This window comes from Pan troglodytes, chromosome 6 (genome assembly GCF_028858775.2).
Source record: "Pan troglodytes isolate AG18354 chromosome 6, NHGRI_mPanTro3-v2.0_pri, whole genome shotgun sequence".
Taxonomy (NCBI): domain Eukaryota; kingdom Metazoa; phylum Chordata; class Mammalia; order Primates; family Hominidae; genus Pan; species Pan troglodytes.
The window spans coordinates 42,469,124-42,492,485 of NC_072404.2; the positions used below are offsets into that span (position 1 = coordinate 42,469,124).

At 36.5% G+C, this 23,362-nt stretch overlaps 1 protein-coding gene across 5 annotated transcripts in view; it reads right to left on the reverse strand.

Annotated features, from left to right (window-relative positions):
- The window catches only part of AOAH (acyloxyacyl hydrolase), a 225,827-nt gene that overhangs the window by 180,679 nt on the left and 21,786 nt on the right, over positions 1-23,362 (reverse strand). For 3 of the 5 annotated variants that reach the window (XM_003318258.6, XM_519044.8, XM_054655549.2), the window contains exon 2: positions 6,895-6,990. The exons of 1 other annotated variant lie outside the window; for it this stretch is intronic. In XM_003318258.6, coding sequence (XP_003318306.3) covers positions 6,895-6,990 — 96 coding nt within the window. Of the gene's footprint in view, positions 1-6,894; positions 6,991-7,381; positions 7,475-23,362 lie in introns of those variants that run through there. One more of the 5 variants, XM_063815311.1, reaches the window with a different exon arrangement.

A 23,362-nucleotide genomic window follows, 5' to 3' on the forward strand; every position in this document is an offset into this window, starting at 1 on the left:
GGCACATGTTACCACGCCCAGTTAATTTTTGTATTTTTAGTAGAGATGGGGTTTCACCACGTTGGCCAGGATGGTCGTGATCTCTTGTCCTTGTGATCTGCCCTCCTTGGCCTCCTAAAGTGCTGGGATTACAGGCATGAGCCACCACACCCGGCCAACCACACAATTTTATAAGTACATATTCTGGGATGCATTCAGACTTTCAGAACCTCCAGAGTAGGCATGAAGTGCCTTCTTTCTTTTAAGACTACATGAGTTTTTAACAATTATATTCCACAGAGATAAGATTTCTGCATAGGTGACCCAGGAAAGTGAAGTTATAGCAAGACTCTCAGGGCATATGATTCTGTTGACCCCTGACTAGTGAGAATGATTCCATTAATCATTTTCCATTAACAATTCCGAGATTCTTCCAAAGTGCTTCCTAATGAGAGCCAGAGGCAAAAGCAGTGGATGAAACTGAGGGTCAGAAATGCTTTGCACGATTAGAAAAAAACTGTCTTACAGGGCACAGGGAAAGGCAACATGATTTACTAAGAGATTATTCTCAAGAATGGTGCTTACGTGATTTCCCTGCTAAAGCTTTGTTTTTTGTACTTTTTTAGCTTTGGAGGTGAAAGTAATACTTCACTGAAAAATAATTTAAAAATAATTGTGTGTTTATGTGCTTAATTTCGTATCCTTCTGTCCCCCATTCACCTGGCCTATCAGACAGAAGGCAATGCAATACTGGATCCCAGTAGGCACTGTGGGTCAGGCCTATTATGTCTTCCAGGAGAAATCCTTAGCTAGGAGAACGTCTATCTTTGCCATCCTATACAACTGACATAACCATTCTGTTTCTGTGTCTTGTTTTTCTCATCCATAAAATAGAAGCAATACTGCCCATGGTGTCCTTTAACCTGAACTGAGTGTTCTATTTTCAGCTGGAGGTAAAACAAGAATTGATAAAATGAAAATAACTCCCAATAACCTTCTTAATCCTTTAAAATTGCTCCAATTGAAAAGGCAACCCATCACTGAAAACCAAAATATTTATCTTGTTTCCCTTGGTGAAATACCAGTTTCCACTTCACCAGAATCTGACTTTCAGCCTCTCACTTGATCTTACCAGGCTCTGACATTTCCTGTTCGAAGTCAGAAGAAGCTAAGATGGTACCTTGAACCAGCAATCTTGTTTTGGGTTGTTTTATATTTTGCTAGTATATTAAGAAGAGAGAATAATCTAGGAAATAGGATTCTAGTCGGTCGTTCACCTTCGGACGACGCAACTTTGCCAAAAAAGAGAACATCTAACTTGAGGTTATACCTGCCAATGTTGTCTATCACACAGAAAGGCAACCAGTTAAAACAAGGCTTAATGATAACTGTGACTGTTCTTCACTGTTTTCCTTCTGTAAAATGGTAATAATATTTTTCTTCTTCTTCTGTAACTCGGAGATGTGAAAATACAAAGTAAAGCTTATAACAAATTGTGAATGTTCAATAGAGGAATAAACAAATAAAATATAGAACTTATATGGTAAAGAAGTATAGAGTAATTAAGAGACTTGACCTAGGCCTATATGCCTTAACATGTATAGATCTTAAAATCATGTTGCGTGAAAAAAAAAACTTGCTGAGCAATGCATACAGTAGACCATTGATATCAAATTAAAGCCTTCGCAAGGGAGGAGTATGGAAAGATGGTGGTGGAGGCAGCAGAATTTTGAAATCTCTTTGAATCTCTACAAAAAAAAAAAAGGAGTGTAATCCCAGCACTTTGGGAGGCCGAGGCGGGCAGATCACCTGAGGTCAGGAGTTAAAGACCAGCCTGACCAACATGGTGAAACCCCATGTCTACTAAAAATGCAAAAATTAGCCAGGCATCCTGATGGGTATAATCCCAGCTACTCGGGAGGCTGAGGCAGGAGAATCGCTTGAACCCAGGAGGCAGAGGTTGCAGTGAGCCGAGATTGCGCCACTGCACCTCAGCCTGGGTGACAGAGCAAGACTCTGTCTCCAGAAATAAATAAATAAATAAATAAATAAATAAATAAATAAATAAATAAAAGTACCTGAATAGCAAGACCGAAAACTCTCAGACAGCAGTTACCACAAAGCTAGGTATATCCATGAACCCCAATGTGCAATTAGGTGAGAATAAACCACTTCGCAACTGCAAGACCTATGGGCCATCAACTTCTGTAAGGGAGGAAGTAGAGGGAAGCAATGGATGACAGATAAAACTGAGAACAGGAGAATCCCCAGATAGCTGACAGGTGTTGAGTAGAAAGCATGGCAGGCCAATTAGAGAACAGCTGCTGGACAGGGAGGGGTTTTGCCCAATCAATAGCTGGTGAATGCAAGGAGTTCAAGACTAGAAGGAATTAGGGGCTAGAATCATCTGGCACCCACAAGGGACCCACTGGAGCTCCCTTCCAGGGCAAGGCCCACACTGAGGAGAAACTTTTGGGGATAGAGAAAGTCCAGATGAAAGTAAATAGGGAAACAGTCAGAAAAATCTCAGAAAGCAAGCTGCCACAGTTTTTTTTAACACTACCCCAAAACAACAGAAGAAGGAGCTCTGTGCATTTAGAAAAACTACCCCGAACCACCTCTCTTTCTAAGAGTTTTTGAAAACTAATTTCACATAAAAATGAGCAACAGAAATGTATCTAGGTCAACTCCCATACAAAGTTATTATAAGAAGAAAAAGATTAAGGAACAGAATAACATCCCTACAGATAGTAAAAGCATGCCAGAAAGTCATGCCAAAAAAGGATTAAAACATAACATATTATTTCTAAACATATTATTTTAAAATGAGCTAAGAGGCATTAATAAAATGATATAAGACATGAAAAAATAGCAAGAATAAGAATTAGAAAAACTCATATATGGAATAAAAGAACTCAGGAAAAAATAAAACATGAAATAAAGAATAAAGAAGTGAAGTCTAAACTAGAATGAATACAAGAACAAGTGAAAACAGTAGATGAGGTCTTAAGTGAAATAGAAGGTAGAGAGGAGGAACAATTTTAAGATAAAAATAAATAGAGATTAAAATAAATTCAAGAGATAGGCAAAATAGCAAAGACAGGCAAAGAAGATTCAAAATGTGGATAATAGAAATCCCAGAAGAAAAAAACAAAATCAAGGAAACCGAACAAACACTAAAACATTCCTAAAATTAGAAAATATATATTTGAAATCACATTGAGAGAGCACACTGCATGCCTGAGAACATCAATACACAACAGCTGGCACCAAATTATCTTCTAGTTAGATGACTAAGTTTTACAGAAAAAAAATCTTCTGAACTTCAAAGTATAAACAGCAAATAACTTGTAAGGACAAGGTAAATTAGATTATCAATAGACTTTTGAATACTATATTTCAGATGCTCAGGGAAAGACATCATGTGCCAAGGAGTTTTATATACAGAAAAGCATTGACTTTCAAGTATAAAGGGCGCAGACAGCCTGTTATCAACATGCAAGAATTCAAGGAATATTTGTTGCTATGAGCCCTTCTGGAGGAATGAACTTTAGACAGCAATTCAACTAGAGAGAGAATACATAGAAGGGCTGGTGGTGAACATTAATCATACAGTTGCTGATGCAGCTAAGACTAAATGAGGGTGAAAAGGGAATAGGTGTTATATGTAGTGGCTATATGCTCAGATAAGGTAGGACAATGATTAAAAAGGGTGGAGAAAGGCATATGCAAAAAAACAATTTTAACTGCTCATAAGAATTAGAAAATATATTAATGATGGTATCATTAGAATTGATATTCTGAGACTGTTTTATGTGCAAGGAAGGATAGGTAAATGAGTAATGACTGGAGATTTTAATTCTATCAATCCCTTTGTGCTTGACAATTGGGAGTTTGTGTGGAAAGGAGATACAGATGTAATACAGAAGACATTAAGAAAAAAATATTGTGGTTCTGAACTTGAATTTGAAGTGTCAGTATGAACTCAGATATTTCATCTTAAAGCTGACATGTGTAAATGTATATACATGTTTCCTATTTCTGTCCACTGAAAAGGCCTAGAAAGAATGGTCAACTCAAATTAGCCAGGTGCGGTGGCGGGCTCCTGTAATCCCAGCTACTCAGGAGGCTGAGGCAGGAGAATCACTTGAACAAGGGTGAGAGAGGTTGCAGTGAGCCGAGATGGAGCCACTGCACTCCAGCCTGAGCAACAGAACAAGACTCTGTCTCAAAAAGAAAAAAAAAAAAGAGTGGCCAACTCAGTAACAATGAACATTCCTAAGCATCTGGTTTGTGGTGTTGAAACATTATTTCTCACTAAAAGAAACCAGGGCTTTTAAGAGAAATGACTGATTTCAAGCCTCAGGCTTGATATGTACCAGATAGGGCTGGAACACTTTGTCATACCAGTTAGTGAGGAAACTATTGAAGGTTACTGAGGCTCATGTGCAAAGGACTTGAGTCAGCTTGAAGGAGGTGCCACTGGTCAAAGCTCGATGGGATCATCTGAGCTTCAAAAGGATAATAATTGCACTTGACTGAAACCCATCAGGTATGTTTAAGTTCATAAGCTTATCATGATATTTTGAGGAAAAACTAACTGCTTGCTGTGAGATGATAACAGAAAGCCAATGCACTACCTTGAAAACTGATACAAGAAAAGAATCAAGCATTTATCCTGCCTTTCCTAGATGCCTTTCCACTAAGTACTGTGGGAAAAATGTTTCTAAAATATGATGTGAGAAGCGTCCATTATATGTCAATTAATAAATAAGAAATAAATAATAGATAAGAATATCACAGTTTTAAAACCCAAATAAATTAATAGATCTCATCATTGAACATCAACAGCTGCGACCATCACCAAAAGAAAGTCCTGGCACAGTGGCTCACAACACACCTGTCATCTCAGCGCTTTGGGAGGCCAAGATGGACAGATTACTTGAGGCCAGGAGTTAGAGACCAGCCTTGGCAACACAGAGAGACCCTGTCTCAGCAAAAAAATTTAAAATGAGCTGGTGTGATGCTGTGTGCCTGTAGTCTTAGATCCTTGGGAGGCTGAAGCAGGAGGATCTCATGAGCCCAGGAGGTCAAGGCTGCAGTGAGCAGTCCAGCCTGGGCGACAGACTGAGACCTTGTCTCAAAAAAAAAAAAAAAAAAAAAAAAAGAAGAAGAAGAAGAGAGAAAAGAAAACATGAAAGATAAAAGCACCTATGGCGGCCTCCTGATGAAGGAAAACAATATCATTTATAGGCTTGTCAAAGAAATCAGATTGGAATAGGATCAAACCTCTGATCAAGCTGTCAATTTTCAGGAAATACAGAGCACAGAGAAACATACTCAATTATACTAAAGGAATGCAATCAACACCATCCAGACTGTGGGAAACTCTACAGGTCAAATTCCACAGCTAAGTGATAAGAAAAAGGAAGGGGTGGAAAGGAAACTTATAGATTAAAATAGACTCAAAAGACACATCAAACATTTAAATACCGGGCAAGGTTACGATATCTAGGGATGCTCACTGAGTGATAAAGCTATAAATAAAATAATTTTACCATAAAAATCAGCATATTGAGCTTTTTGCAGGGGGAGGATGGGATGGAGCATGTGGATGGGACTTCAGGGGAGGCCACTGATCTGTTCTTTCTTGACCCAGGCTATGTTTCCTAGGGCATTCATCTTTCAGTAACTGATGAAGCTATACATTTGCTTTGCATGGTTTTCTACATTTGTCTTGTTTTTACAAAGAAAAACCAAAAACATTACTGGCAAAACAATATTACACATTATTCATGAATCCATACAAGTGAATGTGTAAATATAAAATCTGACAAGAATGATACCCATTAAGTTCATGTGAAGAGTTCCTTCTAGGGAGGTGGGGCAGGGGAGAATGGAACTGGAAGAAGGGAAAGCTGAAGTTTAGCTGCCATGTTTTAACTTCACAAAAGAAAGATGTAATTATGACGTGAATATGTTAAAAATCTTAATGGTCTATTTGGGACATTCTAAACACATGTGTTTGTGTATTATCCTCTCCCAGTCTTTGTTTTTGAATTCTAAACATTTTAGCCTGTGAATGCATATTATGACTAAACGCAATAACTTCTCTGAAAAGACTTTGATGCTATTGGCACAGCATACTGTGTCAATCAAAGATACAATTGCCATTATTCCAACTACCTTACTTAACAGAAAAAATAATGTAGGCACCCTAGATGAATTAGTTCCCATTAAGTGAATAAAAATTTGACTGTCAAAGAAGTTTATTCATTACGACTGTTCAAGTAACAGTATTCTACAATGGAAATATGATTAATATTTTATTTCTACTAATATTGAAAAACAATTATGCAACTTGCTGGAACCACCAATCAGTTTCTACCTTTGGTGGATGTATAAGGTATTTTATTGAGATCTAGTTTAAATTAATGAAATGTTCTAGATTATTTTCCCATTTGAAATTTTGAGATCAGTTGTCCTCTCAACCCAAAGTTCTGTGTTGGTAGGGCTAGGTGTACATCTTGGTATGTGAATGTTGGTCAAGTTAACACAAAATTATCGGAAGTTATTCATTATTTTGACTTCTTAGTACTTAAGGCAATGATCAGTAAGTAGGCAAATTATTATTAATGTAACACATTAAACAACAATTGGCCATTCAACATTTTATTCCCTAAGGGTCCACAGCAATTTCATTGTGCCATGATGGAAAATGAATGTCAGGGAGAAGTTGCCCAGAGCATTTTTTTTTGGTTTTAATTTCTATAAGCCCCACAAGAATATCAACCCACAGAAATAGCATAATCAGATTCCTCTCTGTAAGTGTGGGCAGGAAGTAAAGGCAGTCATCATGACTCATGAGTGAGAGGACAAGCAGACCCTCAGCAGTATGACTCGTCCCATATTTACCAGGCAGGTAGCTACACAGTCTCTCCATCGAGGCCTGGACCGTCGAGTTGTGAACTTGAGCAAGCTGTTCTATTACAGACACCACCAGCACACACCCTGCCAGGGAGGAGAAGAACATGTAATCTGTGTCACACAGAAAACTGAACTGGAGGGACAGGAGAAAGAAAGGATGCGTGTGTGTGTGTGTGTCCTTAAGAAGGCCAACCTTTCCAAAACAGAGAAAGTGATGATGTTTAAATGAGATAGTGCAAGGAAAACAGCCCACATGGAGCAGAAGCTCAATAGATATTAGCTTCTCTCCCCCCCCACTTCCTCTCCTTTCTGCAGTAGATGGCTGCAGAATAGGATTGTTCCCATCCTACACATTCGCTTGGTAGAAGGAGAATCCAGGATAAAATTTTTAATTTTGGAAAAGCGGTGGAAATTGCCTGGCATTTGAAGTTGAAAGATCTAGGATTGAGTCCTGACTTAGTAATCTTGAACTCACCATGTGGCCTTTCTGAACCTGGTTTCCTCCTTGCGAAGCAGGTAATATGTTTCCCATAGGGCTGCTGTGATGGTTAAATGAGATAAAAGTGAGACTGAGTGTGTCTTTGAAATCATAACACACTGTAAAATATTATTTTGCCTCACAGCTATAAAGCATACTACTTGAAAGCATGCATGAACATGATAAGTGTCTAGGTGGACACTTGCATTAAGTTAGGAATATATTCCTTCTGTTACTTTGATATGTGGTAAGTGTGAATGCCTAGAGCTCCTAGGCTGACATTCCTAGAAGATTCTATCACTTGCCTTAACTTACTGAGCAGCAGGGGAAAACCAAACCTTTTTTTTTTTCCAAAGAAAAGGGACTCTTTTTTTCGTATAAACAAGTGGTTGGTCAAAGATCAGTAAGTATGTGAGAAGAAATTTATAGATATCATTGCAGTAAGAAGAGTGGACACTTGCTGGCAGAGGTTCATTTCTAAGGAGGCAAAGGAAGGTTTATGTCCTACAAAATGTTCCAAGGAGTCCGGGCCAGCAGTAGGCTCTTGATTGTCCATCGGTGCAAGGAGCTAGAGACCCAGATTTACATACGTGGTGTCATTTAAACCAAATTCCCAGTAGGATTCCTTGAGGGAAGGTGGCTGATAACGGATATGAACAATAAAATTGGACATTCCTATACATAAAGATGTAAAATCTTCTATAAAATGAGAGATTGCCAGTGAAGAAACGAGAGTCTTCTACTTTCTAGATGCTGCAATATCTGATGGTGTTTTGGCCTCGATGTTCTCTCCCCTCTCTCTGGACAAAGAGAAAGGTTCACCACATCTCTGACAGTGAAATCTGGATTACCACGGTCTTCCTGGGCTCTGAGAGTACCTACTTAAGGATGCATTGATCACCATTAATTATCAAGGTTGATTGGCTGTGTTTCTAACCTAATGCATGGCACTCGAGGATTTCATTACATTGCAATTAATTTAGTAGCTGACGCTTATCAGCACTTTATGGTCTTGCATTTTCATATATATTTGTTTTATTTTTAAAATAACTTTTCAAAAAATATAAACACAATGCAACCTTATTTTTTAAATTTTACAAAATACAGAACAGTATAAGAAAAGATAATAAACATCACTCAACCCACCCAGAGAGAGATAACCAATTTCACTTTTATTATGAATATATCCAATACATTTAATACAAGTAAATATTTTTGGCATTAATAATGTACTTTTACACCCTAGTTTATGTCTCTGATAATAAATAAATTATTAGAGAGCTAAATAAATTTTAATAACTACAACTAAAAAATAATGATAAGTAATTATATTGCTATGTGATAAGAGGGTGCAGTATGGTGTAGTTGAAGAGAGAGAGGCTTTGACATAAACTTGAGTTCAAGTACTGGACCAGCCACTTACAAATGGTGTGACTTTGAACAAGGTACCTACCTTTCTGAAACTTTATTTCTAAGAGTTTAGAGTTAGACCATATGTTCCTCAAGGGCAGGAATGGGGTCTTACCATCTCTAACTCTGAGTTCCTGGCACAGTGCCTGGGTTGGAGAATAAAGGCAAGAGACTTTAAGTTGAGTATATATATATATACACACACACATATATTTATGTGTATATATACATATATATGTGTATATGTATATGTGTATACATGTGTATATATACACATGCATATGTGTATACATGTGTATATATACACATGCATATGTGTATACATGTGTATATATACACGTGCATATGTGTATACATGTGTATATATACACGTGCATATGTGTATACATGTGTATATATACACGTGCATATGTGTATACATGTGTATATATACACGTGCATATGTGTATACATGTGTATATATACACGTGCATATGTGTATACATGTGTATATATACACATATACATATACACATGGGTATATGTGTATATATACACATGTATATGGGTATACATGTGTGTATATACACATGTATATGGGTATACATGTGTGTATATACACATGTATATGGGTATACTTGTGTGTATATACACATGTATATGGGTATACTTGTGTGTATATACACATGTATATGGGTATACTTGTGTGTATATACACATGTATATGTGTATGTACATATAGATGTATATATACATACACACACATATGTATGTGTATATAGATATATATGAGATGAGGTCTTGCTATGTTGGCCAGGTTGGTCTCGAACTCCTGGCCTCAAGTGAAGAGCCACATGAGTTACACTGCAGTGGTTGGTTGCTGGGGGCTCCCTAGCAAACGGCTAATGGATGCACCTTTAGTTGCTTCCCAGCTCAGTCATCTCACCCAAGTTGCTTCCTCTCTGTTCCAGTCTCCACTTGTGAACATGGCTCCACTCCTCATTCTGGCATGAAACAACCAGTGCCCTCTCTAGAGCCAAACAGCAGCTTCTGTAGCAAGTGGTCATGATGTGCTGCTGCTCACAATCAAGGAAGAATATGGTGGAGACTGGGTTGTATGTTAGTCTGTTCATGCAGCTATAACAAAATACCTGAGACTGTGTAATTTCTAATATTAGAAATTCATTTCTCATAGTTTTGGAGGCTGGGAAATTTAAAATCAAGGCACCAGATGATTTGGTATCTGGTGAGGGCTTGCCCTCTCCTTCATAGATGGCACCTTCTGCTGCATCCTCAAGTGGCTGAAGGGGCAGAAGTGCTGGAGCATTGTGTCCTCCCATGGCTTTGATGGGCCCCAGGTGAATAGAATATGATCTTTGTTCACAGGAAGCTCACAATGAACTTCCAAAAATCACATGAACTGGATGGTAAATACCGGTCAAAAGCTAGGGAAGATGTGATTTTGGAGAGACCATAACAGGCAGGAGAAGAGCTGGTGAGAGAAGAGGCACTCCCAAGAGAGAAAAAAGACTTAGTGGCCTGAAACAGCCTGGTATATTTCTCCATATGTTTCTCACTTTAATTAGCCGCAACTTTTCTTTCTCGTTAATACCTAAAATAATATTCTTGCAATCAATGGCATAATAGACTTGATGAGATGCAAGAATTGAAAACCAACAATAGTTTGGTGCAGCAGGAATAGTGGGTGATCGTAGGGCATAAGGTGACCTTTCCTTGGAATTTGTCCTTGAGGAGTCTCCATTCCTATGACCCCAGTGATCATAAACCTTGGATGCTGTTTCCTTTCCCTGAAAATTCAACTCCATCATTAGCATTTGTTTTAATCCGTGGCTTAGAAGGATAAATGCAAAGCGAATGGGGCAGCTTGAAACCAGCCTGCTTCTTTGTACTTACACATATGGGCTTTTCTTCTGAATTTTACTCAGAGAAATCCCATCAAGGACTCTTACGACAGTTGTGGCTTCTCAGCACTGCTGGCTAAAATTGGAAAATCATTTGCTAGATAAAAAGAAGCAAAAAAAAATTATCTGTCTCTGAACACTGGGTGAGTCTTACCGCTATCGTCACTTTGCCCAGTGAAGAGTTATGATGATCAAAAGGACCCTGCAGGAAAGGCCATAATGGGGTTTGAAATCATGAACACCCAGGTTGGGCTCAGCTCTGATCTGGAGTCCTGCTCACTCAGCCATCTCTGCCTGTCTCCAGTGGGCTCACCTCCCCTTCCAGTTGAATTGTTAATTTCAGGTGTTCAGTGAGATGTGTTCTGAATCCTTTAGCAGCAAAAATGGAGAAACTGACTTTTCTACAGTTTCTAATAAGAGGTTTCACTTCCTTGACAGGCTAACAAATGTTTTTCCTGGGAGAGATGCACGGGCAGAGTAATTCCTACCATTACAGATTATTCTCTGGCTGCTAATAAAAGGCCTGGCTCTGTTAAAGTGAATTTGTCAGAGTTGCTGTTCATTTAGGAAGTGAGAAGAGGGGGCGAGAGCTATGCATTTTGCTCAGTGGTCACCATCTGAAATCTCACATATGGAAAATCTCTTCTCACCTGGTATCTGAAAATAATGAGTACAATAGAAACAGACACTCCTGGTAGCACAGGAAAAGAAGCAAATGGGCCCGAATAAAAACACCTGCCAGAGGGATCACGTCTGGCCACATACCTCAGGTAGACTGCAGACTGGGCCAAGGAATCCTTTTGATGTGAAACAGGCTCTTGAAACTCTAATTATAATCATATCTGTGCTGGCTGGAAATACAGCCAACTGCAGAGAGTGGTCTATTAGATTTCCCATTTGTCTGAAACCCACACTTTGCTGAAAAGCCTTGAAAGCACCTGGCAGTTGTCAGAGCCACAGTCAGCATGACTATACTTCCTTTTTGACCCCGAGTAGAAGCATGAATAATTCATCACATTGCTAGAGTGTGCCTTACGGTTTTCAAAATGTTTTTTGCATATATTATCATCCCATTCGAACTTCACAACAACTCACAGATCTACGAATTATTACTCTCATTTTACAGATGAGCACATGGAGGCTGAGTGGATAAGTACCTTGCCAAGTATACAGCTAGTAACAGGGGAAATTGAGACTTGAACACAATATTTGGTGAAAAGAAAACAAGAAAGAAAGGTGTAAAAATAATCACCTAAAATGTATCTTACTGCTGGCCTTGTTTCCCTAAGATGCTAGTTACTCAGAGAGCGTGGCACACAGCGCTGGTGTGAATCTCATTGCACCTTACCCTTTCTTTCTTCTGCTTCCTCATCTTAGAGTCTGGACATGGATAGAGAGAGACAGAGGAGGAGAAAGAGAATGGAAAGGAGGAAAAGGAAGGCTACCTAAGGTGCTCTGGTATAGTAGAGAGTAGAAGAATTGGGAGGTCAGAGAGACCTGGACTCAAATACCCCTTCTATGACTTATGAATTGGTGCATTTGGTAGGATTTTGGCACCCATGGAATGGAATAACAATGCCCCTTGTTTGGTATATTGGAAACAGCCACATATACTTTTGCACTTCCTCCCATGAAGTGATGGTGTCTATATCCCAGCCCTTTGAATCTGGCCTTGTGACTTGCTTTGACCAGTATGTGAAGGAAGGGACAGTGTGTCAGATTGTAACTGAGTCCTCCAACAGCTTTTCAGCTTCCACTTTTGCCCTCTTTGACACTGCAGCTGTGAGCCTGAGCCAACCTGCTGGAAAGGCCCCATGACGGAAAACCGAGGTGCTTCAGCCAGCAGATCACCTAGATCATTCCAGATCACCCTGTCCCTGCCATTTCATCATCTACCAGCTGAGCGCAGCTGCAGGAGTGAGCCCCAGGAGACCAACTGAAGAATTATCCAACTGTGCCCAGCTCACAGAATATCTTGGGCTCATAAATGATGGTTGTGTAAGTGTGGGGTGTTTTGTAATACAGCAAAGGCTATCTGTACATCTGGCAAAAGTGTCATGAGGCTTACGTGATACCACACATAAAATGCACATGGTGCCTGGCACGGAGCAGGCATTTAGCAAACATTAGTTCCTCTCCCGTCTAAGGCCACCACAGGGAAGACACATCTTCTCCACGAACTCTTTGAAAAATAAAGGCACAGAAGCTCATCTTTGAAAAATATGTCGCATTATCAACAACATTTTTACTTTCATAGGGCTGAATCTTCTTTTATTGCAGACAACTAGTGTTTTCATTACATTTGAGTAGATTAGACTCTGTGGCCTAACCTAACTACTACTTGAAACATTTTTTTTATGAGAAAATGCTCAGTGGGTTCAAAATTGCCAACGTTGCCAAGAACATTGTCAACCAGAGAGGCACTGTTTTGGGCAATTACTGGTGAAAACAAAGGCTTAGGGCATTGATAAGTGAGCAGAGCCCAAGCAAGGCGTAAGAAGAAATGAGCAGGCTGTGTTAAGAGACATAAGGTGACTGGTTTAGCTGATTTAGAAATATACTAAAAATGAAAGTGAAGATGTCAGGACACATTCATCCTGTCATTTATTCAACGTGTACTTTTCAGCACGTACTATGTGCCCAGAAGCTTGAAGAGACACATATGAATAAAAGAAGTCACAGACAGGTGGGGCAAACTGATATCTAAATAAACAATCCCAGAAACCCGTAAGTATTGTGATAGAGGAACCTGGTAGTGCTTTGGGGACACACTGGTGTAACCTCTCAGTGATAGCCTCTCAGAGGAGCTGAGTCTTAAGGGATAGGAGGAACTCATACATCAGAAAAAGGAGAAAAAGCTTTCCTACTCTTAAAAAAGTGTAGGATTTTTTAAGAATTGGAGGTAAGAAATAGAAGAGTTGGCCAAAGCTAAAATTCAGAGTCAGTGGGAATGGAAGAGTGAGAGAGGTAGGAAGGGGCTAGATTGTGAAGCACCTTGAAGGCCATACTACAGACTATAGGCTTCAAGAAGTAGTCTAGAGTGCAGACTGTGAACTAATGGTTTTCAATGTTTTGCTCTGTATCTTCTAAAATAAATTTGAAAAACTACGAACTTACACATTTTAATGGATATCAAGAAATTATTAATGGATATCAATCTAGTTACAAAAGATATAAATTTGGACAGACTGTAAATATTACAGTGGAACTGTTACAGTAACCTTCTATGTGTATCCAAAGGTATCTAAATACTATAGTGACTTCTACCTAGTCTCATCCACTTAAAAATGAGACTTTAATCTTATTTCACAGATTAATTTTGCATTGATAATTCCTCTTCTTGAATTGAAAAGCCCACCTCCTTGAATTCTTCTTCAACCACAGAATTTTATCCAAATTTAATGTATTTTTATAGTTGAAATTATTTTTTTGATCACACTATTGATCAATAAAGTATTAGTATTGATCTCAATACTAAAAACATGTATAAAACTTAAAAATTTTAATTTCCTGTGATACTTCAAGTTTGGAGTCTGGATTGAGCTTTCTTTGTTAGTAAAATTAGCTTATCTAAGCAACAGATTGCCAATTTGATAAACTATTATTAGGCGATAAAGGTAAAATGTTATTGGAATTGCACCTCTTAATGACATTTTTGAGACTTTTTAATTGGTACCTATGTCTGTTGAGAAATACCACTTATTCATGTAAAGTGACAAAGTTCAGCATCACTTGTGTTCCTCTTTTTCATTGTTAAACACGTAAGTACTGAGAAACATGTTTACTTGAATAAATAGATCAGAATTGAAGGACCTTTGATATAGCAATGTCACAGAATTCTTTGAACTTCTTCTGAGGTAAATGCCAAACATGTTGGAGTGAACTATCATTGAACATTATTTTAAATGGTCTATAAACTGACAATTTCATTAAGTTCCCCTTCCATTTTACTGAAAGCAAAGAACTAGATACTACCTGACTTATAAAAATATGTTAAATCAATCATCTTTTACTTTCTCATTTTTTTGCAGGGGGAGTATGCAAAAAAATTTATAGCAGTTACTATTTTACTTAGCAAGACCCTGTGAAAGCCTAATGCACTCAGGGCCAGGTGTGGTGGCTCACGCCTGTAATCCCAGTACTTTGGGAGGCTGAGGCGGGCGGATCACCTGAGGTCAGGAGTCTGAGACCAGCCTGCCCAACATGGCAAAATCCTGTCCCTGTTAAAAATACAAAAAATTAGCCAGGTGTGGTGGCATGCACCAGTAATCCCAGCTACTTGGGAGGCTGAGGCAGAAGAATAGCTTGAACCCTGGAGGTGGAGGTTGCAGTGAGCCGAGATTGCACTCCGGCCTGGGTGACAAGAGCAAAACTCCATCTCAAAACAAAACAAAAAACCACTCAGAAATAATTAGATAATGAAAATATTGTCCTTTTCAATACACTTTTGTCTATACTATATTTTTTTTAAAATTCCTTTATCTTAAGGTATGCTTTATATACATTTTTGTCAAATGTTGGAGCTGAGATTTACTTCATTGAAGTTATAAAAAATGTCCTCTGTATAAACCGAAATGACAAATCCATATTTTATTATTAAAGAAATTAATCAATCGATTTTTCTTTCAGAAGAATGTAACTTCATTTTTCAACTCACTTCAATATTTGCATTCTAAGACCAATAGTTAGACATATAAAGATATAGAGAATGGATGGATAGATGATAGAAAAATGAATGGATGAGTGGATGGATAGATTGATGGATGAATGGTTGCAAAGAGGATAGACAGATGATGGATGGAATGGATATATAGGTAAATAGATAGGGAGAGAGGGAGAGAGAGAGAGAGAAAAATAATTTTACACTCTGCCCAATATTATTCTGTCTTTATACACAAACCTACTTGCTAAGGTGGAAAGTTTTCAACTGACAACAAATGCTTACTACTGCCAAAATTTTCGCAATTGTTTTGTTGACTGTCTATTTAACTGTTCAAATTTAGAAATATAACAAATGAATAGAAGAAGATCCAAAGCCCACAAATGTATACCTAGACAATTTTGAAAGAAAATATACCAAAATACCAAAATATCAATAGTGATCATCAGGATTTGGGAATTGCAATTGATTATATTTTTTAAAAGTACTCTTCTATATCCAAATCTCTGTGAAAACCATGCATTCTTTTATAATTAGAAAAAAGCAAATTCTATTTTATCAAACATAACTTATTAAATATGCTTCTTAATAGCTGCCTTCTACCTTAATACATTTTGGGACAACATGAAATACGAAAATTTCTAGAATACCATTTTGTGTTTCAGGCTGTCTGCTAGGCGTTTTTTACAAATTCTATCTCATTTAATCTTCACAATGTTCTCATGAGATTGCTTCTTTCCAGATTTCCTTAGAAATCTGAGGCCCAGAAAGGTTAAGCAATGTACTTTAATCCTTTCAGATCAGCAGTGGCTAACCAGTGATTCAAATTCTGAACTATTTTACTTTAAAATTTATATCCTCCTAAGTGCCACACTACATATATTAAAACAGCATCCTTCCAAATTGAAAATTATCAATCATGTTAATTAAAACAATCATTGCTATACTAACGTCTATGGGATTTGCAAGTATTGCTTCCAAGTCTGTGGCTAATCTTTTGGTTTTCTAATGATGCTTTCCGGAGAGCAAAGTGATTAAATTGGATAAAGTACAACTTATCAACTTTTCCTTTTGGACAGTGCTAAGAATCTTTGCCTCATTCAATGTCACGGAGATTTCCTTTTAGAAGTTTTATAGTTTTAGCTCTTACCTTTAGGTCTATATTCTATTTTGAGTTCACAATTGCGTGAGGTTTGAAATAAGTATCTAAGTTCTCCCTCATCCTTTTTTTTACATATAGAATCCCATTATTCCATAACCATTTGTTAAAAGACTACCCTCTTGCCATTGAATTATCTGGGAAACTTGGTTGAAAATCAGTTGCCTATAAATGTACCAGTTTATTTCTGGGCTTCCTATTTTGTATCACTTGTCTGTGTCTGTCCCCACACCAATACCACAGTGTATCAGTTACTGTAGTACTTACAGTAAGTTTTGAAACCAGGTAGTGTAAATTCTCCAATACCATTCTTCAGAATTGTGGCTGTTCTGGCTTCTTTTAATTTCTATATAAATTTTAGAATCAGTTTTCCAATTTCTACAAAAACTCCTATTAGGATTTTGATTAGAATTGTGTTTAATCTATAGATCAATTTGGAGAGTGCAGTCATCTTAACACTATTGAATCATGACACATTTCTTCATTTCCATAAAGCCTTCTTTAATTTCTCTTCGCAATGTTTTGTAATTTTCAGTGTAGAGTAATAGCGTTTCTGCTGTTAAACTTATTCTTAAGTATTTTTATTAATTATGAGTAAGATTGTTTTCTTAATTTTAATTCTTAAACGTTTGGTGCTAATATAAATAAAAAATCAAGCCGGGCGCATTGGCTCATGCCTGTAATCCCAGCACTTTGGGAGGCTGAGGCGGGTGGATCATGAGGTCAGGAGTTCAAGACCAGCCTGGCCAACATGGTGAAACCCCGTCTCTACTAAAAAAACAAAAATTAACTGGGCATGGTGGTGCATGCCTGTAATCCCAGCTACTCGGGAGGCTGAGGCAGGAGAATTGCTTGAACCGAGACCGGGAGGCGGAGGTTGCAGTGAGCCGAGATCATGCCGCTGTACTCCAGCCTGGACTACAGAGCGAGGCTACGTCTCCAGAAAAAAAAAATCAATTTTTGTATATCAATTTTGAATCCTGCTAAACTCGCTTATCAGTTCTAGTAGTTTTTTTTTGTAGATACCTTAGGATTTTTCTATATTTAGGATTATGTTGTCTGACAATACAGTTTTACTTACTCCTTTCCAATCTGCATGCCTTTATTATTTTTCTTTTTTTATTAAACTGAATAGAATCTTGAGTACAATGTTGACTAGAAGTGGTGAGAATGGACATTTCTACCTTCCTCCTGATCTTAGGAGGTAAGCATTCAGTCTGCTATCATTAAATACAAAAAGTCACAAGTAGGGTTTTCATAGATGTCCTTTATCAGGTTGAGGAAGTCACCTTTTCTTTCATAATTTGTTGAGAGATTTTAACATAAATGGGTGACAAATTTTTTCAAATAATTTTCCTACTTCTATTGGGCTGACAATGTAATTGTGGCCTCTATTATACTAATTTCGTGCATTCCATTAATTGCTTTTCAGATGTTAAATAAGCATGCATTTTTAGGATAGACTCTACTTGGTCATGGTATATTATTCATGTTACATGTTGCTGGATTCAGTTTGTCAATATTTTGTTAAGGGTTTTTGCATCTGTTTATAAAAGTCTGTTATTTTCTTTCCTTGTGATGTCTCTGTCTGGATTTATATGACAGAAAAACATAAAATAAAGTGAAATGTGTTTCTTCCTCCTCTATTTTATGAAAGAAATTGTGTTGGATTGGCATTATTTCTACTTTAAGTACCTTATAGAGTTTACTAGTGAAGCCATCTAGGCTTGGGATTTTCTGTACCTGGTTGAACAGTGCCCTAAAATTCATGCCCTTCCTGGGACTTCAGAATGTGCTTTATATAAAATAGGGTTCTTGTAGATGTATTAGTTAAGATGAAGTAATACTAGGATAGAGTGGTCCTTAATCCAAAATGACCAGTGTTCTTCTAAGAAGAGAGAACCACACTCAGAGAAGAGAATGCCACGTGAAGACAAACACACAGAGGGAAAATGGCCAGGGGATGATGTGGGTAGGACTGGAGTTACACAGCTATAAGACAAGGAATGTGAAGGATTGCTGGCAACCACCAGAGGCTAGGAGAAAGAGGTGACACCTAAGTGCAGACTTCCAGCTTTCAGAATTGTAAGAGGATAAGGTCTCGTAATTTTCAGCCACCTAATTTATGGTAATGTTTTTATAGCATCCCTAGGAAACGAATACAATTTCTAATTATGAATTCCATTTCTTTACTTGGTATAGGTCTATTCATATTTTCTATTTTTTCTTAAATCATGTCTCCCTTCAGAATTTGTGTATTTTATCTAAACTTTCCCTCTACCTTCTTGGCACAAAATTGTTTACGATCTTTCCTTATGATCCTTTTAATTTTCTTTGGGTCTACAGTGATGTCCCCTCTTGTTTTATTCTTGATTTTGATGGTAGCTTTATGTCTTCTTTTTAAATGATCTAGCTAAAGGTTTATCAATTTTATTGATCATTTCAAAAGGACTATATTTTGGTTTCATCGATTCTCTCTATTGCATTCCTGTTTTTTATTTACCATTTTCTGCTCTGATCTTTATTATTTCCTTCCTTCTACTCAGTTTGGCTTTGGATTCTTCATTTTCTGGCTTCTTGAGGTGGAAACATATTATTAATTTTAGATTTTTCTTTTTAATATGTGTTTAAAGTTATAAATTTTTCCATAAGCACTGCTTTAGCTGCATTCAATAGATTTCAATATGTTTTCATTTTCACTTAGACCAAACTATTTTCTAATTTTCAAATAATTTTACTATTTTTTATTGATACATAATAGATATACATATTTTCAGGGCACCTGTGATTATTAATACAATCATATAATGTTTAAAGATAAATCAGTGTAATTGGGATATCTATCATCTTAAAAATTGGTCATTTATTTGTGCTAGAAACATTTGAATCATTCTCTTCTAACTATTTTGAAATGCACAATAGGTTATTGTAAACTCTAGTCACTCTACTAATCTATTGAACAGTGGGTATTATTTCTTCTATCTAGGTATGCATTTGTACCCATTAATCAACCTCTCCTCATTCTCCCCTCCCCCTATTCTTCCTGGCCTCTGCTAACCACTGCTACTCTATCTTTATGAGATCCATTTTTTTTTTTATCCCACATGTATGAGTGAGAATATGCAATAATTATCTTTTTTGCTTGGCTTATTTTACTTAATATAGGAACCTCCAGTTACATCCTTGTTGCTGCAAATGACAGGCTTTCATTCTTTATTGCGGTGGAATAATATTCCATTGTGTATCGTACCATATTTTCTTTATGTGTTCATCCATTGATGGGCACTGAGGTTGAGTTCATATTTTGGCTATTGTAAATGGTGCTGCAGTAAACATGGGAGTTCAGATACTGCTTCAATATATTGATTTTCTTTCTTTCCAATATAAATACAGCAGTGGAATTGATGGATCTTATGGTAGTTCTATTTTCAGTTTTTTGAGGAACTTCCCTACTGTTTTCCACAGTGGCTGCATTAATTTACATTCCCACCAACAAGGATTCCCCTTTCTCCACATCCTTGCTAGCATGCATTCTTCCCTGTCTTTTTAACTGGGGGTGATATCATATCTCATTGTAGTTTTGATTTGCATTTCTCTAATGATTAGTGATGTTGAGAATGTTTTTCATCTACTTGTTGTCCATGTATATGTCTTTTTTGAGAAATATCTAGTCAAACCATTTGCCCATTTTTAAATTGGATTATTTGTTTGGTTTTTTTTTTTTGCTATTGAGCTATTTGAGCTTCTTATATATTCTTGTTATTAATCTCTTGTTGGATGGATAATTTGCAAATATTTTCTCCCATTCTGTGGGTTATGGCCTCACTTTGTTTATTGTTTCTTTGCTGTGCAGAAAGCTTTTAGCTTGATGTAATCTCATTTGTCTAATTTTCTTTTTGTTGCCTGTGCTTTTGAAGTCTTACACACAAAAATTCTTTGCTCAGACTAATGTCCTGGAGTTCTCCCCCAATGTTTTCTTCTAGTAGTTTTGTAGTTTCATGTCTTAGATTTAAGTTTTTAATCCATTTTGATTTGATTTTTGTGTATGGTAAGAGACAAGGGTCTAGTCTCATTCTTATGCACATGGATATCCAGTTTTCTCGTGCCACATATTGAAGAGACTGTTCTTTCCCGGTTGTATGTTCCCAGTGTCTTTGTCAAAAAATGGAATTGGCTGTAAATGCATGGATTTATATTTATTTTGTAATTTTCCTTTGATTTCTTCTTTTTCTCATTTTTATCTTTCTTTTAAAAAACATTTGTATACATATAAGGGGTATAAGTGCAGTTTTATTACATGGATATATTGTGTAGTGGTAAAGTCTGGGCTTTTTGTGTAACCATCACCCAAATATTGTACATTGTACCCATTAAGTAATTTCTCTTTCCTCACTCCTTTCCCTTCCTTCACTTCATCAGTCATAATTATTCCACACTCTATGTTCATGTGTATACAGTATTTAGCTCCTGCTTATATGTGAGAATGTCTAATATCTGACTTTGTGTTTCTGAGTTGTTTCGCTTAAGATAATGGCCTCCAGTTCCATCCATGTTGTTGCAAAAGACATGATTTCATTCTTTTTTATGGCTGAATAGTATTTTATTGTATATTTATACACATATATACACACCATACTTTATCCAATGATCCATTGATGGACACTTAATTAATTCCATATCTTTGCTATTGTGAATAGTGCTGCAATAAACAGAAACATATGAGCAGGTGTCTTCTGATACAATGATTTCTTTTCCTTTAGGTAGATGCCCAGTAGTGGGATTGATGGTTTGAAAAGTAGTTCTATTTTTAGTTTTTTGAGAAATCTTCACTGTGTTTTCCACAGAGGTTGTACTAATTTGCATTCCCACCAACAGTGTATAAGCCTTCCCTTTCTTCTACATCCTTTCAACATCTGTTATGTTTTGACTTTTTAACAATAGCCATTCTAACTAGCATAAGATGATATCTCATTGTGGTTTTAATTTGAATTTCTCTGAAGATTAGTGATGTTGAACATTTTTTAATATGCTTGTTGGCCATTTGTATGTCTTATTTTGAAAAATGTCTATTCATGTCCTTTGCCCACTTTTTAATGGAGTTATTTAGGGCTATTTTGTTGAATTGTCAGAGTCTTTTTAAAATTTTTTTTAAGGAGGTGTGTTGTATTACTTCCACCTATTGTGGTACTTCCAAACTTTTTTCTATTGTTGATTTCTAATTTAATTTGAGAAATATTTATGTGATTTCAATTTTTAAAAATGAATTGATAATTACTTTATTGCATAACACATGGTCAATCCTGGAGAATGGTCCATGAATACTTTGTTGTCATTGAATGGAGTGTTCTGTAGATGTTAGGTGGTCAAGTTAGTTGGGTTATTCAGGTCTTCTGTATCTTTACATACTTTTTGTTTAATTCTATCGATTAAGAAGAGAGGAGTGTTGAAATTTTCAACTCTACTGTTGCATTGCCTGTTTTTCTTTTCAACTCTTTCAGTATTTGGGGGCTTTTAAATTAAGTTCATATACATAATTAATATTGACAATTATATTATATATAAATATAATAATTATTATTTCTTACCTGATATAATAGCCCCTTTTTCATTATGAAATATACCTTTTTGTTTTGGGGATTATTCTACATCTTAAAGTGTATTTTTCTGGTACTAATATATTTATCCCTATTCTCTTACAGTTACTATTTTTATGATATATGTTTTTCCATCCTTTTATTTTCAACCTATTGTGTGTTTGAGTCTAAAAGTTGTCTCTAGCAGACAGAGTATACTTAGATGTTGCCTTTTAAAATCTAGTATAATCATGTTGTTGTTGATTGAAGTGTGCAGTTCATTCACATATAATGTCATTTTCATATGGCAGCTATTTTTGGACATCTTGGGTTGCTTTTTTGCTCTTCTTGTTTACTATCTGTTTTGTGGGAAACAAGTATTTTTTGCACTATTTTACTTCCTCTCGTAACTTTTTTAGTAATTTCTTATTTAGATGTTCATATTTCCAGTGGTTACTGAGATTACAATGTGCATCTTTACCTTATCATAATGTATTTTAAGTTAGTACTGATTTAATTGTGGATAAGATTTCACAACTTTGCTCTAATATTGCTCCATCCTCACCTTGTATTTGAGCTATTTTTGTCATACATTTTATATCTATAAGTGTTATAAATACAACAATACAGTTTTATAATTATTGCTTTAAACAAATTTTTATTTTGAAGTAAAGTAAGAGAAGTGTTTGTGTGTATGTGCATATACATATATACTGTTATTTTATATTTATCTACATATTTACATTCCTGGTGCTTTTCATTCCTTCCTATGGATGCAAGTTACCATGTGGTGTTATTTTCTTTCTGTCTGAAGGACTTCTTTTTTACCATTTCTTGTGTGGCATGTCTGCCAGCACTGAGTCTTCTCAGTTTGGTTTATCTGGGAATGTGTTTATTTCACCTTCATTTCTGAATAATGTTTTAACTGGATTCAGAACTCTTGGTTGATAACTTCTTCTTCCTCTGAGCATTTTAAGTATGGGTATATCTTGGAGATATTCAGTTCCAGACCACCACAGTAAAGCAAATAACTCAATAGTCACATGAAATTTTGGTTTCCTAGTGCATATAAGAGTTTTATTTATACCACACTGGAGTCTTTTAAATGTGCACTGGCATTATGTTTAAAAACAATGTACATATCTTAATTTTAAAGACTTTACAAGTAAAACTTGCTAGAGATCATCTGAGCCTTCAGCAAGTCATAATCTTTTTGCAGATGGAGGGTCTTGCCTCGATGTTGTTGGTTGTTGACTGATCAGGGTGGTGGTTGCT